This window comes from Pristis pectinata, chromosome 39 (genome assembly GCF_009764475.1).
Source record: "Pristis pectinata isolate sPriPec2 chromosome 39, sPriPec2.1.pri, whole genome shotgun sequence".
NCBI classification, from domain to species: Eukaryota; Metazoa; Chordata; class Chondrichthyes; order Rhinopristiformes; family Pristidae; genus Pristis; species Pristis pectinata.
In genome coordinates, this window is record NC_067442.1 from 1618162 (window position 1) to 1633540 (window position 15379).

The following is a 15379-nucleotide window of genomic DNA, read 5'->3' on the forward strand; positions in this document are numbered from 1 at the left end:
GCTGTCTGACCTGCTGGGTTCCTCCAGCACTTTTTGTGTGTTGCTCCAGATTCCAGCATCTGCAGAATTTCTTGGGTCTCCTAAAACAACAACGGACCTTTTCACTCAGGGACCCCTTGACTGAGGATTATTGCCAAAGCCAGGGGTTTCTCCCCTCCCTGAAGCTGGTCCAGTACGGAGACTGAAGCCTGAGGCCCAGATGGCCAACAGTTTGCTCTTTAGATTGTGGCTTCGACGAAGATCTTCACGTTGGCAATAGCTGTGGGTCAAGGTAAAGCAGTGATGTGGTTGCTTCAGTCAAAGGCTCAGCCTGTTGTGATTGCTGAAGGCTCCACCTAAACCCAAGTTGTTGTTGTACTCCATTGGTGCTCACTTGGACTCTTCACCCTCACCAACATGGCCGCCGTCACCGGTCCTCCCGGCCCTCACCAACATGGCCGCCGTCACCGGTCCTCCAGGCCCTCACCAACATGGCCGTCCGTCCTTCACCAAGATGGCCAGCAGCACGTGTGGCATCAGGGTGGGGGCGGAGCGTAGGCTCTCGCGAGAGCTCAACCCCCGCGAGATCGCGGCGCCCCTGCTAAATGCGGAGGGCGGCCCCGTGCCCGGCCTTTCAACGCGCGGAGCCGAGGAGAGAAGGTGAGGGAGCGCCGGGGGGAGGGGTGAGGGGGGGAGCGCCGGGGGGAGGGGTGAGGGGGGGAGCGCCGGGGGGAGGGGTGAGGGAGGGAGCGCCGGGGGGAGGGGTGAGGGGGGGAGAGAGGGGGGGGAGGGGGAGGGAGGGAGCGCCGGGGGGAGGGGTGAGGGAGGGAGCGGGGGGAGAGGAGAGGAGGAGGGAGCGCCGGGGGAGGGGTGAGGGGGGGAGCGCCGGGGGGGGGGGGAGGGGGGGAGCGCGGGGGGGGGAGAGGAGAGGAGGAGGGAGCGCCGGGGGGAGGGGTGAGGGAGCGCCGGGGGGAGGGGTGAGGGAGGGAGCGCCGGGGGAGGAGGAGGAGGGAGGGATTGCCGGGGGGTGAGGGAGCGCCGGGGGGAGGGGTGAGGGGGGAGCGCGGGGGGAGGGGTGAGGGGGGGAGCGCCGGGGGGAGAGAGGGGGGGGAGGGAGGGAGCGCCGGGGGGGAGGAGAGGAGAGGAGAGGAGGAGGGAGGGAGCGCTGGGGGTGCTGGTGGAGGGACCATGAGGGAGGGGAGGTGTGAGGGAGCAGTGGCGGGGGGTGGGTGGGGGAGGAGGGAGCACAGGGAGATGAGGGGGGGAGAAGGGGATGTGGGGAGTGACGAGGGATGGAAAGGAGAGCACGGAGGGGGTCTGAGGGAGCGCTGGGTTGGGGATAGGGAGGCCTGAGGGGAAATGACGGGTGGTGGGGGAGGAGCTGGGAGGGGAATGGAGGTGAGGGGAATGAGGGTGGGGGGAATGGGGTGTAGGACGTGGGTGGAGTGTGTGGGACAGTGAGGGTTTGGGGGGGAATAAGGGGGCGGATGGTGCTGGAGAATGATGGGAGAGGGGCAGGGAAATGAAGGGCGTGTGGGATAGATAGAGGGGGGCAGTGGTGGTAGGGAATGGGAGAGGGGGTGAAGGAATGAGGGGGGGAAGGGGGCTTGGGGAGTGAGGGCAGCTGAAGGGGAGGGGAAAGGAAAAATGAGGTGGGAGGAGGGGAGTGGGGAAAGAGGCGGTGGGGAAGGGGTGATGCTGTGGCCCTGGGGCCAGCTCCCGATTCTCCCCCCACGCTCTGACTGCTCTCCCTCCTCCACAGATGCCGGGTGTAACGGTGAAGGACGTGAATCAGCAGGAGTTCGTCCGGGCCCTGGGAGCCTTCCTGAAGAAGTAGGTGTCCCGGGCCGTCTGGCTCACAGGGGAGGGAGATGCCTTGTGGCTGTGTAACTCCTTGCAGCCCCTGCACCCCTCCTCGACCTGCACCTTCCTCCAATCCCGTCTCTCCACCATCAGCGCCTGGACCCCGAGCTCTGGAATTCCCTCCCTCACCCTCTCAGCTCTTTCTTGTGGATTCTCCTTAAACCACCACCACCCACACACCAACCCTGAGCTTTCTGTTACCTGTCTCAGTTGCTTCTCACGTAGCTTGTAAATTGTAAAAACAGAAGCCTTGAATACTCTCAGCGGCTGTGGGAGAGAATTCCCGAGATTCCCCGACCCCCACCCAGGTGAAGAAATCTCTCTCCATCTCCGTCCTGAACAGCTGGCCCCTTATTCCAAGGCTGGGAACCCTGGTCCTGGAGTCCCCAGCTGGGGGAAATGCCCCCACATCCATTCTGTCAAGGCCCGTGAGGAATTTTGTACCTTTCTGTGAGGTCTCTTGTTGTTCTAAATTGCTTGGTCTCTTGGTGATTAATTGTTTTTTTTAAACTGCACGTGGGGGGAATCTGAAATGAAAGCAGATAATGCTGGAGATACTCAGTAGGTCAGGCAGCATCTGAATGCTCCTGGTTTTTTGTCCAAGCTGATTTTACTGGGGCTCTGATCCTTTCTCTCTGCTGTCTTTATCTCCCCTCTCAGGGCTGCACATTTTGCTGATGTCATCTGAAAGCCACATACCCTGGGCTATTTAACCCCCTGTATTGGCTGATTTGTAATCAGCTCTTTGTACCGGGTATCAGACTGTGTCCATTTATTTCTTCCTTAATCGATCGACCTGGTTACAGATCCTGATGGGAGACTGCTCCCCCCCCCCCCAGGGCACAGCTGAAAATCTTTTACAGCATCAAAAAGGTTGTGTGAGTGTGTAACTATAAATTTTAGTTGGAGAGCCTCAAATGAGGAGCCATGGACTTAAAGTCCACTAATCCAGCACTCTGGATTTCTGCAGTGTCGTATTGGCAGATATTCCAGATTATTGGATGTTACTCCTACTCCCAAACTCACTTTTATTTTGGTATTTCTGCACGTTACATAGTAGCATAATAGAGCGGGAGATTTACAAGGCCTCCTGGCCCCTGGCTCACCTTTTGCACTTAGAGTGAGCCAGGAGCTGAACCATCAGCATTTCAGAACAGTTGGATACCGGATAATCGGGGGCTTACCCTAATTACAGGGGGACGATCATTTAAATGTGAAGTGTGTGAATGAATTTCTTCTTGCAAAGAGCGCTGAAAGTTGAGAGTTCTCTATCCTGGAGGGTTTGGAGGCTGTATCACGGCAGGGGGGTGGGGGGGGGGGGGGAGGTGGAGGAGGGGATTGTGTAGGGGAATGAGACTTTTTTTGAAAGATCGGGGTAATAGAGTGCAGGAGAGGTTGTGGCAATGGAGAGAGGTGGCAGCAGAGAGAGTGCAGAAGAGATTCACCAGGATGTTGCCTAGAATGGAGGGCTGTCGTTGCAAGGAGAGATTGGACAGGCCGGGTTTGTCCTCACTGCAATGTCAGGCTGAGGGGGTGACCCTGCAGAGGTTTATTGAAAACTAGGAACCATTTCTCCCCTCCCATATGGCATCCCTGCCAACGCCAGTTACTGTGCTCTCTGCCTGATGCAGCCTCCTAGTTAAGCAATATCTCGGTTTGTGAAGCCGCTTGGGGCATTTTATTGCCTTAAAACCCCCACTTTATGTGCGTCCGCTTCCTTCTCTGACTGTACGATAGCTTGTGACGGTGCAAGTGGAGCCACGTTATCTAATTTCTGGCAGCTTTTCCTCCGCGCTCTGAGCTAACAGATGGTTTGTGAGAGTTTTGCGTTGGGTGTTGCAGTGGTGTCTTGTGCTTGCAGGGTTCCTGGGGATTGTCACCGTGACTTCTCTGTTTACAGGTCCGGGAAACTGAAGGTCCCAGACTGGGTTGACACCGTGAAGCTGGGTAAACACAAGGAGCTGGCTCCTTACGACGAGAACTGGTTCTACACCCGAGCCGGTGAGTGCAATCGGTGCGGTGCATCCTTCCCCGCTGCTTTGAGACTCGTGCAAAGGCTGCAGAGCAGGTCTGGCGCCTGTGTTGAGGGTGCTAATTGCCCAGTTGGCTGGGCTCTGCCCCAACTCTGGTTTGGTTTAGAGATCAGAATGGGGGTGGCTTCTTCAAGTTCAAGTTACTTTATTGTCATTCACCATATGCTATAAAAACAAAATGTTGTTTCCCCCAGACTCTCACAACAGAGGACACACATAGAACAGAAGACACACAATAAACGCAGACAAAAAAAATTGTGCAAGTATAAACAGTGCAAAAATGGTATATACAGAATACAAATTTAGTGCTGGGCGGCACGGTAGCATAGAGGTTAGCGCGATGCTATTACAGCGCCAGCGATCAGGTTTTGATTCCTGTCGCTGTCTGTAAGGAGTTTGTACGTTCTCCCGTGTCTGCGTGGGTTTCTTCCGGGTGCTCTGGTTTCCTCCCACATTGCAAAGACGTACGGGTAGGTTAATTTGGGTTTAAAATGGGTGGCGCGGACTCACTGGGCCGGAAGGGCCTGTTACCACGCTGTAAATAAAACTTTTTTTAAAATATAAAATTTAAATTTAGTGCAAAACCAGGTTGGATGAAGAAAATACAAACTCTGTGTTGCACTAATTGTATAAACATGTGCAGCAGCAGCCAAAGTTCTTGTATGCCGTTGTGCAAACCAGGGCTGTGGATTTCAGGGTGGCCCTAAACCACTGCGTTGTTTGAACTCGACTAACCTGCCTGAGTTGGCCGGTCAGAGGGGAGAACTCCTTCAGAGATGCAGCAGCAGCCTTTGTGTCGTTGTCATACAGCACAGAAGCAATATTCCTGCGTTCTGTAGACGGTGCGCACTGCAGCCGCTGTGGGCCAGTGCTGGGGGGAGGTGTGTTTGGTGGGGGTGTGGGGGGTTGGGGGGGGTGCCAATGGAGCAGCTGCTGTGTCCTGGATGGTGTCAAGCTTCTCAAGAGTTGTTGGAGCCGCCCTCACCCAGGGAAGTGTGGAGTATCCTGTCACGCTCCTGACGTGTAGATGGGGGACGGGTGATGTGGCGGATGTGGAGTGCATGGACTAACCTCACCCAGGGAGGTAGGGACTATCCCGTCACACTCCTGATGTGTAGACGGGGACAGGGTTTGGGGGATCTGTGGAATCCGACCGTTGATTTTCCCAGTCGCTGCTGGAGTTGGGGAGGTGCTGTCCCCTCCAGGGGGCTGTTGACACCGGCCGCCCGCTGGTGTCAGGCCGCACGGCGCAGGCTCTGCCTGGACCCTGTCCCTGACTCCGGCTTCTCTCTCCACAGCTTCCACAGTCCGTCACCTGTACCTGCGGGGTGGCGTCGGCGTGGGCGCCATGACCAAGATCTACGGGGGCCGCCAGCGCAACGGTGTGAAGCCCAGCCACTTCAGCCGAGGCTCCAAGTCCGTCGCCAGGAAGGTGCTCCAGGCCCTCGAGGGGCTGAAGATGGTGGAGAAGGATCCCAACGGGTGAGGGGGGTGTGGGGACGGTATCCCAAAGTACTTGTGGGGGGGGGGTCTCCTCTGCTGGAGGAGGCGCTCTCTTATCCTGAACTCGGCAGGGTTTGGGGTGGTCCGTGGCAATGGCAGCTCATTGGAAGGACCCAGTGGGTCAAGCAGCATCCGTGGAGGTGCAAGTTAATCTCTCATGTCAGGGCTGAGGGAGAGGTGGGTGGGAGTGTTGGAACAGAGGTTGACAGGGAGGATGGACCAGGTAGGGGAGAGGGTGGTGGATGGAACCAGATGTGGTGCTGGTGGGACGATGGACCAGGTGGGGGAGAGGGGTGGTGGGTTAGGGGTTAGGGCGGGGTCCGGGGGCGGTGGGTTGGGGTGGGAGAGGGGAGGACGCTGGTGGTGTGGGTCACCTGAAAGTGTAACTTCAGTGTTTGTACCATTGGGTTGGAGACTACCCAGGTGGGTGTAAGGTGTGGTTCTCTCAGATTGTCACATGTACCGAGGTCCAGTGAAAACTTGTCTTGCATACCGATTGTACAGATCAATTCATTACACAGTGTATTGAGGTAGTACACAGAATGCAGAATAAAGTGTCACAGTTACAGAGAAAGTGCAGTGCAGGCAGACAATAAGGTGCAAGGGCCGTATGTTGATGCCTTTGTGCTGTGACACTGGGCGGGGTGGGTTTGTCTCGCTGCGCTGCTCTGTCGGGGTTGGGGCTTGTGTGTCAGCCGGGACTGTAAAACACGAGGTCCTGGCCTATTTAGAGTCTTGGCCTTTCTGCCCAGCTGTATCATCCCACCCTTCCCCTCCATAGCTCGTCCCAATGATTCCCAGCCCTCGGATCCAAGGAATTCCTCCTTGTCCCAGTTCAGAATGTCTAGGACAACAGTTGCAGGCTCCTGGGACAGACTGCCTCTGCAACCCCCCCACCCCGTCCCTCCCTGCCAGAAACTAGTGTCTTGTTGAAATCATCCCCTAAACCCCAGGAAACCTTGCTCTCTCTCTTAGTTCCCAGAAATCTACACTGCACTGTCTCCCAGATGAATCCCTGCTTGGTCCTGGAGACCAGAATGAAGTGGTGACCTTCTGTGGGGCTTGTAGCTGTTTCTGCAGCCCAGCTGGTGCTTGTCAGTGAGTGGGGAACACCTTGTCGGATCCTGTTATCCTTGAATCCGCAGGTTCTTTCGGGAGTCTGAAGAATGAGTTGGAAACAACTTGTTGCTTCACAAAGTTTAATTGGAAAAGTTTAAAACAAAGAAACGGTCATGGAGCACATGGCACTCGCTTAACCACTGGGAGATGAACCGAGACACAGGAACTGGGAGGAGGGGGAAGAGAGTGATTAACAAAAACTGACACCTTTTATACCCGAGATAAGGTTAGATAACAACAGTCCAGTCAGAAAATCTAACATCAACCAATGAGAAAACACGTATTTGCCTGATGTACGAGCCAATAAGCTTAGAAGCAGTTCTTCCTCGTACAGCCACCAGAAGTGTATCACACTATACAGGTAAAAATTCTCTAAAAGAGAAGAGGTATGTTAAACAGTGGAATCCAACAGCCTTCCCCATTCTTTGCCGCAGGGGCCGGAGGCTGACTCCACAGGGACAGCGAGACCTGGATCGGATTGCTGGGCAGGTAAGGATCTCGGCTTCCCTCGACCAGTTACAACAAGCTGGGTCCAAGGGAGGCACAGCGGGTACTCTGCAGGGGTTTCCCCTTAACTGGAAGCTGAGGAGCTGTATAGTGATCCGGTGACTGGATCACAGGGAGTGTTTCAATTGTGTAGATGTGTCGTCCCAAAATCAATTTTCCCTTTCCGTCCGTTGTAAGTAACACAGTGCCACAAGGTCGATTCGAACAAATACCTTTATTAGCAGTGCACCGCTAGGAGAATTCTCTTCAGCACTCACTAAGAGTCACTTCCCGAGTTCTCTTCGAACAAAGGGCAGACAGACATTTATACGGGAATTGTCACGCACATCCCATGCAAATGGCGCCACGAGTTTCGGTCAAGCTATAGAGATCCCGAGACAGCTATCACACCTTTTGTCTTAGTATAATTGAGTTATAATCAAGGCTTTCAAAGGCAGGTATCACCCTTCATTGTTTAGACCAAGTCTTCACCTCGGTGTTAATTACACCCAGTATCACCACCATCTGACATAACGGAATGGTTCGTTACCCGAAACAAAAATACTTAACATTCCAACCTAACTAGTGGGTCAGCAGCTTGCTAGTCCTTGCTAAAGAAATATAAATGCATATATATATTTTTTGTTTGCCAGTTACAGGTATGGTTGCAATTCTTAACCCTTCACTTCCTCAGATGGGCCGTTTTCCTTGGAGTGGGGGGGGGGGGGGGGGGGGGGGTGGGAGGGGTGACCTGATTAGTATAGGTCAGGATTAGAATATACTGGGTCTAAACCTCTATCAGGTCTCCCCTCAGCCTCCGCTGCTCCAGTGAAAACAACCCAGGTTTGTCCAACGTTATAGCTCATGCTCTCCTAATCCAGGCAGCGTCCTGGTGAACCTCTCCTGCACCCTCTCCAAAGCTCCCGCGCCCTTCCTGTAACGGGGCGACCAGGACTGCGCACAATACTCCAGATGTGGCCTGACCAGCATTTTATAGAGCTGCAACTTCCTAACTCTACTAATAAAGGCGAGCGTGCCATTATGCTGCCTTGTACCACCCAATCAACTTGTGTGGCCACTTCCAGGGAGCTTTGGACTTGGACCCCATGCTCCCTCTGTACATCAGCACTGTTAAGGATCCTGCCATTAACTGTATTTTCCCTTCATATTTGATCTCCCAAAGTGCAACTCCATCTGCCATTTGTCTGCACGTATCTGTAACTGATCTATATCCCACTGTATCCTTTGACAAATTGCTTCACTCTCTACAATACCACTGACCTTTGTGTCATCTGCAAACTTACTAACCCATCCCTCCATGTTTTCATTCAAGCCATTTGTATACATCACAGACAGCTGATCCCTGCGGAATGCCACTGGTCACAGACCTCTAGCCAGAATAACACCCCTCCACCACTCCCTTCTGTCTTCTATGGGCAAGCCAATTCCGAATCCAAATGGCCAATTCACCGTGGATCCCATGCATCTTAATCTTATGGATGAGCCTCCCATGAGGAACCTCGTCAAACGCCTTACTAAAATCCACGTAGGATTCATCCACAGCTCTACCTTCATCAATCACCCTCGGCACCTCCTCAAAAAAAACTCAAGTGTGCCCCATGCAAAGCCATGCTGACTGTCCCTAATTCAGCCCTGCCTTTCCAAATGCTCTTAAGTCTTATTCCCAAGAATCCTCTTCAGTTGCTTCCCTCTCACTGAGACTCACTGGTCTTTTAATTCCCTATTTCCCTTCTTGAACCAAGGAATAGCATTAGCTATTTGCTAGTCCTCCAGGACCTCGCCTGTGGCTAGAGAGGATAACGAAGATCGTGGTCAAGGCCCCAGCAATCTCATCTCTTGCCTTTCCTCAATAACCAAGGGTACATCCCATTAGGCCCTGGGGGCTTATCCAGCAATGTTCTACAAGAGACTCAATGCCACCTCTTTATCTCAAAATGCCCTAGCAATTTGGCACACTCCACACTGATCTCCCTCTCCTCCACATCCTTCTCCTTGGTGAATACTGATGCAAAGTACTCATTTAGAATCTCACCCACATCCTCTGCCTCCAAGCACGTTCCCTCATTTATCCTTGAGTGGTCTTACCCTCTCCCCAGTTATCCTCCTGCTCCTGAGGTATATATGGAATACCTTAGGATTCTCTTTAATCTCACTTGCTAAGGACTTTTCATGGCCCCTCCTGGCTTTCTGAATTCCCTTCTTGAGTTCTTTTCTGGCTTCTTTATATTCCTCAAGGCCTCTGTTTGATTTTAGCTTCCTAAACCTTGCACGTTTCCTTTTCCTCCTTGACTAAATTCCCCACCTCTCGACATCCAAGGTTCCCTTACCGTGCCATCCCTGTCCTTGCTTCTTGCTGGAGCATACCTGTCCTGTACTCTGTGCAGTTGGTCTCGCCAAATTCTCCAACACTGCCTAGTGCAGGGAAAGGTGTTACATCAATGCATGCTGTGTGGCCTGACTTTGTCAGGTGGGAGGAGTGGGTGGCGTCTGTGCCCACGGCGAAAACATTGTCCTCTTTTTCACCTTGCAGGTAGCAGCAGCCAGCAAGAAACATTGAGAGATCAGCACGTCATATTTTAAAGAAAAATAAAATCCTTCAACTCGACCTCCTGCCGTGTTCATTCCAGCCTGCTGCTCGGCTTGGCAGCCCTTGATCGTGCGTCTCACGTAGGTCCCAGTCCCAGAGACCCGGTTTCGATCCCGACCTCCGACGCTGTCTGTGTGGAGTTTGCCTGTTCTTTCTCCCTGTGGACCCCCCCCCCGTGGGTTTCCCCTGCCCTGGGGTGCTCCTAGTTCCCTCCCACACTGCAACGATGTGTGGGGTCAGTGGGTTAATTGGTGGTGAGTGGGTGAGGCACAGAATCCAAGGGGGAGGGAGGGGGGTGTTGGTGGGAGTGTGGGGAGAATGAAATGGGGATCAGGTGTATGTGGGTTAGCATGACACATTGGGCCGAAGGGCCTGTTCCTGTGCTGTGTCACTCTGCCACACTGCAGTTGTTTGCCAACATGAGCTTTACCCCACACATGTGTGCCTTCCCCACCCCGCTATATATGGCTATGTTCCAACGTAACACCAGAATCCTCTTCTTGCTGAGTGTCACAGACGGGGAGAGGAGGGTGGTTCATGGAACTGTACGGCACAGAAACAGGCCCTTCGGCCCACTCGTCCCATGCTGACCCTCCCATTCGCCCGCGTTAGTACCGTCCCCCCGCCTCCACGGACGCTGCCTGACCGGCTGACTCCCTCCAGCAGTCGGCTTGGTTCTGCGGATTCCAGCCTCTTGTGTCTCCGGATGTCGACCTCTCTGTTGCCCTCCTGTTGTTGATACCACCACCCCCCCGTGGTTCTGACCATCTACCCCTGTCTCTTGCCTCTCATAATCTTAATGTCCATCCATCAGGCTGTCCCACTGCCCCCTTCGCTCCGGGGAAAACGAGCCCGGCCTGTCTGATCTCTCCCCGTAACTGAAGCCCTCCCAATCCAGGCACCGTCCCAGTGAACCTCCTCTGTACCCTCTCCAGCGCAGTCCCGTCCTGCAGCGCAGCGGCCAGAACTGCGCGCAGTCCTCCCAAGTATGGCCTGGCAGGTGTAAAGTTGCAACATGACCTCCCCCCTCCCAACTAGTTCCATGTAACGAATCCTGTACTTTCCCAACAGATGTGTAGGGTGCAAAGAATTGATGGCAAACTGATCCGTGGCCCAGGGACGACAAAGAGAGACAAGTCTGTAATCAAACACAATTAGTTTTCATACATGACCACAGGGAGGAACTGGGATTAATCCGGCAGCAGTCCGGGTCTGATTCCCCCAACCCACAACGTGGTTGTGTTGTGGCTGCATCAACGGAAGGCACTTCCCTCCTTCATGATGTCAGAGCCATTCGGCTGTGATCAGAGAAAGGGAAGCGATCATGGAGACAGTTCCAGTCTCCCTATCCTTGGGTCAGACCCACACTGGGAGCACTGTGCACAGTTCCTGTCTGCAAAAGTAACGACTAGCAACCAGGCCTGCACACACTGCGGTGATCTCTCTCCACGGACGCTGCCTGACCTCGCCGTGTGTGTCCAGCGCTCTCTCCACCTCGGATTCGCAGCCTCCGTGGTACTTTGAACACTTGCATCTGTCGCTCTCCACCTCCCCTGGAGCTGATGTGAAACCTATCCCCGTAATCCGATCGGGTGGGACTCAGGAACGCTGTCAGGGCAGGGAGGGGGAGCATAGCTTGCATCTGTCTTTGCTTTACAGCGGAGGGGCAGGCGGTGACTCTGGCAAGGGCAGAGGATTCTCATTCCCCGGGACCTGGAGGGACTGAGCCCTGAGTACTCTGCCTGTCCGACACGGTTACACGTTGAACAGCGGCAGGCTCCTGCCCTGAGTAATGATTGACCGGGAGATCTGCTGCCACACGCACAGAGGGAGGAGAGAGGCCACTCAGCCCATCAAGAGTTGGGGAAAACGAGATCTCCCCCCACCCACCGCTCCCCATGTTTACCAGCCCCCTTCACCCTCGCTGGGTGTGAACCCTGGAACTTCTCTCCCCCCCCCCCCCCCCCCCCCCCCCCCCCACAACAGCACCATGGGAGCACCTCCCCCACACGGACTGTGGCGGGTCGGGGGGGTTCACCCCCACATTCTTGGGGGGGAGGGAGGGATGGGCAATAAATGCTGCCCTGCTGCAGATTGGGAGAAAGGACAGAATGCACAGGAATTTCTTGGCCCCTCCCGCAGCGCGGCGCTCCCTCCTCGCCGCCCCTCCCCGTTACAGATAAAACTCCAGACCTGCTGTGATCTCATTGGATAGCAGAACAAAATCACCGGGCTCCTCCTGTGCCCATGGGTCTGGCCAGAGATGGGCTTCATGCAGAGATCCTTCCGAGACAGGGTGCCGGTTTACCTAGGGGAATAGCTGGCCGACTGTGCAGTTTGTCCAGTCACTGATTCACTTCACTGGGATGGTTGGTACAGAGTCTGGTGCTGAGAATAACCTATGATCTGCCCCTGTTCACCGTGCCTCCCGACTGTTGAAGCAGTGGGAGGGGTGGGGTCTGCTCTTGACACGGGGAGTCATGGGTGACCTGTAGCTCAGAGACCACGGGAGACACTAGAGCCAGTGGACAGCGAGCAGAGGCCAGTCTCTGTATCCCTGGGTCAGACCCACACCGGGAGCACCACGCACAGTTCCAGTCTCTGTATCCCCGGGTCAGACCACACCGGGAGCACCGTGCACAGTTCCAGTCTCCGCATCCCTGGGTCAGAAGCACACCGGGAGCACCGTGCTCAGTTCCAGTCTCCGTATCCGTGGGTCAGACCCGCACCGTGCACAGTTCCGGTCTCCGTATCCCTGGGTCAGACCACACCGTGAGCACCGTGCACAGTTCCCAGTCTCCGTATCCCTGGGTCAGACCACACCGTGAGCACCGTGCACAGTTCCCAGTCTCCGTATCCCTGGGTCAGACCACACCGTGAGCACCGTGCACAGTTCCCGGTCTCCGTATCCCTGGGTCAGACCACACCGGGAGCACCAGATGTGGCCCGGAATGGAGTGCTGTAGTTATAAGCAGAGATCGGATAGGCTGCATTTATTCACGCTAGAAGATAGACTGTTCAGTTCTGGTCGCCTCATTATAAGAAGGTTAAGAGAGGGTTCAGATGAGATTTACCAGGATGTTGCCTGGATTGGAGAGCATGTTGTATGAGGATAGGTTGAGTGAGCTCGGGCTTTTCTCTTTGGAGAGGAGTAGGATGAGAGGTGAGCTTATTGGTTTTGGTTTATTATTGTCACTTGTACCGAGGTACAGTGAAAAACTTGTCTTGCATACCGATCATACAGGTCAATTCATTACACAGTGCAGTTACATTGGGTTAGTACAGAGTGCATTGAGGTAGTACGGGTAAAAACAATAACAGTACAGAGTAAAGTGTCCCAGCTACAGAGAGTGCAGTGCAATAAGGTGCAAGGTCACAACAAGGTAGGTCGTGAGGTCAGAGTCCATCAGAGGCATAGATCGAGTGGACAGTCAGAGACTTTTTCCTAGGGCGACAATGGCTAACACGAGGGGACATAATTTTAAGGTGATTGGAGGAAGGTATAGGGGGGATGTCAGGGGTAAGTTTTTTACACAGGGAGTGGTGGGTGCGTGGAACGCACTGCTGGCAGAAATTATGGGGGCAGATACATTAGGGACATTTAAGAGACTCTTAGGCACATTAATGATAGAGAAATGGAGGGATATGTGGGAGGGAAGGGTTAGATAGATCTTAGAGCAGGATAAAATGTCGGTACAACATTGTGGGCTGAAGGGCCTGTACTGTGCTGTAGTGTTCTATGTCCAGCCCGTGTCACTCCAGCTGTGCGTTCCGCTGTGGTAATCTGATCAAACGCCAGATTGCGTCGGTATCTGATTTTGTTTGTGAAGCCGCTTGGAGCACTTCATTGCTCTTTCAAGAACAAGAAAAAACCGCATGAAATGTGCGTGAGCTTCCTTCTGTGTCTCCAGTAGCCTGTGTCACTGCAAGTTGAGCCACGATATCTCATTTCAAGCATTGAGGCGGCAGCTTCTCCCTGCTCCAAGTTTCTGAGCCAGTGCATTTGACAGTTCTGCGTGGATTCCAGTGATGTCTCCGTGGTATCTTGTGCTTGCAGTGTTCCGGGGGTTGTCACCGTGACCTCTCTGTTTACAGGTGCAGGGGAACTGAAGGTCCCAGACTGGGCTGACGCCGTGAACTTGCCCTGCACATCTCCTTTGAACTTTCCCCCTCACCTTAAATGCACACCCCCGATATTAGACATTTCCACCCTGGGGACAAAGATTCCAGCTGTCACCTCTATCCAACACATCTATCTACTCTTTGTCCAACACAAGGAGCTAGCTCCTCGCAAGAACTGGTTCTACACCCGTGCCAGTGAGTGTAATCACACTCCCCTGCCCTCAGAATGTCTGCACAGAAGATCTGGTGCCTGTGTCAAGGGTGTGACTTGCCCTGTTGACTGGCCTCTGCCCCAACTTGGCCGAGGTTCGTCAAAGCAGGGACGACTTCTCTGTGTGATCTCCAACAAGGAGAGTTTAGGACAAACTTGGGTGGTTTTCTCTGGAGCGGCAGAGGCTGAGGGGAGACTTGATGGAGGTTTATGAGAGGCACAGATACTCTGACAGCCGGAATCATTATCCCCAGGGTCAAAATGTCTAATACCAGAGGGCGTGCATTTAAGGTGAAAGGGGAGATGTGCGGGGCAGGTTTTTTTTTACACAGAGAGTGGTGGGTGCCTGGAATGTGCTGCCAGGGGTGGGGGTGGAGGCAGATACGATCGAGGGGTTTAAGAGGCTGTTAGACACGTGGATGTGCAGGGAATGGAGGGAGACAGATATTGTGTCGGCAGAAGGGATTAGTTTAGTGAGGCGTTTAATTAGTTCAGCACAACATTGTGGGCTGAAGGGCCTGTCTGTGTGCTGTATTGGTTTATTATTGTCACTTGTACTGAGGTACAGTGAAAAGCTTGTCTTGTAAACCGATCGTACAGGTCAATTCATTACACAGTGCAGTTACATTGAGTCAGTACAGAGTGCAGTGAGGTAGTACAGGTAAAAACAATAACAGTACAAAGTGTCACAGCTACAGAGAAAGTGCAGTGCAATAAAATGCAAGGTCACAACAAGGTAGATTGTGAGGTCAGAGTCCATCTCATCGTATAAGGGAACCGTTCAATAGTCTTATCACAGTGGGGTAGAAGCTGTCCTTGAGCCTGGGGGTACGTGCCCTCAGGCTCCTGTATCTTCTACCCGATGGAAGAGGAGAGAAGAGAGAATGATGGGTGGGTGGGGTCTTTGATTATGACCCCTGTTCTCTGTTCTAACCCTAAATGTGCATGGTTCCACACCCTCACCAGGACATCAAACCTGGATGACTGCAGTGGGCTGGATGGCCCCTGGGGAGGAAGTAAACATGGGCCCCACCTCAGCAGCAAGGTTTATTTTATCCGGCCTGTCCAGCCTCTCCTTATAACTGCAGCCCTGGGAACGTCCCCGTGAACCTTTCCTGCCCCCTCTCCAGCTCAGTGACACCCTTCCTATAGCTGGGCGACCAGAACCGCACACAGTACTCCAGGTGCGGCCTCACCGACGACTTGTACAGCTGTAACGGGACGTCCCAACTCCTGTACTCAGTGCCCTGACCGATGAAGGCCAGTGTGCCGAATGCCTTCTTCACTGCCCTGTCTACCTGTGACACCACTTTCAAGGAAACGTGTACGTGTACCTGTACCCCTGAGTCTCTCCGTGCTACAACACTCCCCGGGGCCCTGCTGTTCACTGTGTAAGTCCTGCCCTGGTTGAACTCCCCAAAATTCATCACCTCGCACTTGTCCGAGTTAAACTCC

General features: G+C 54.0%; 1 protein-coding gene across 1 annotated transcript; it reads left to right on the plus strand.

Annotated features, from left to right (window-relative positions):
• The first annotated feature begins 566 nt into the window (after nucleotides 1–566).
• rps19 (ribosomal protein S19) lies at nucleotides 567–9609 on the plus strand. The gene is made up of 6 exons (XM_052045563.1): nucleotides 567–639; nucleotides 1742–1812; nucleotides 3743–3843; nucleotides 5174–5357; nucleotides 6932–6986; nucleotides 9535–9609. Exons 2-6 carry the CDS (start codon nucleotides 1742–1744, stop codon nucleotides 9559–9561), a joined length of 438 nt encoding a protein of 145 aa, XP_051901523.1. The 5' UTR covers nucleotides 567–639; the 3' UTR covers nucleotides 9562–9609.
• Nucleotides 9610–15379: the final 5770 nt, after the last annotated feature.

Coding starts and splice junctions, on each gene's coding strand:
- rps19 (XM_052045563.1), top strand. CDS start 1,742: ATGCCGGGTGTAACGGTGAAGGACGTGAATCAGCAGGAGTTCGTCCGG. Junction 3,844..5,173: donor CTGGTTCTACACCCGAGCCG/GTGAGTGCAATC, acceptor CTCTCTCCACAG/CTTCCACAGTCCGTCACCTG. Junction 6,987..9,534: donor TGGATCGGATTGCTGGGCAG/GTAAGGATCTCG, acceptor TTCACCTTGCAG/GTAGCAGCAGCCAGCAAGAA.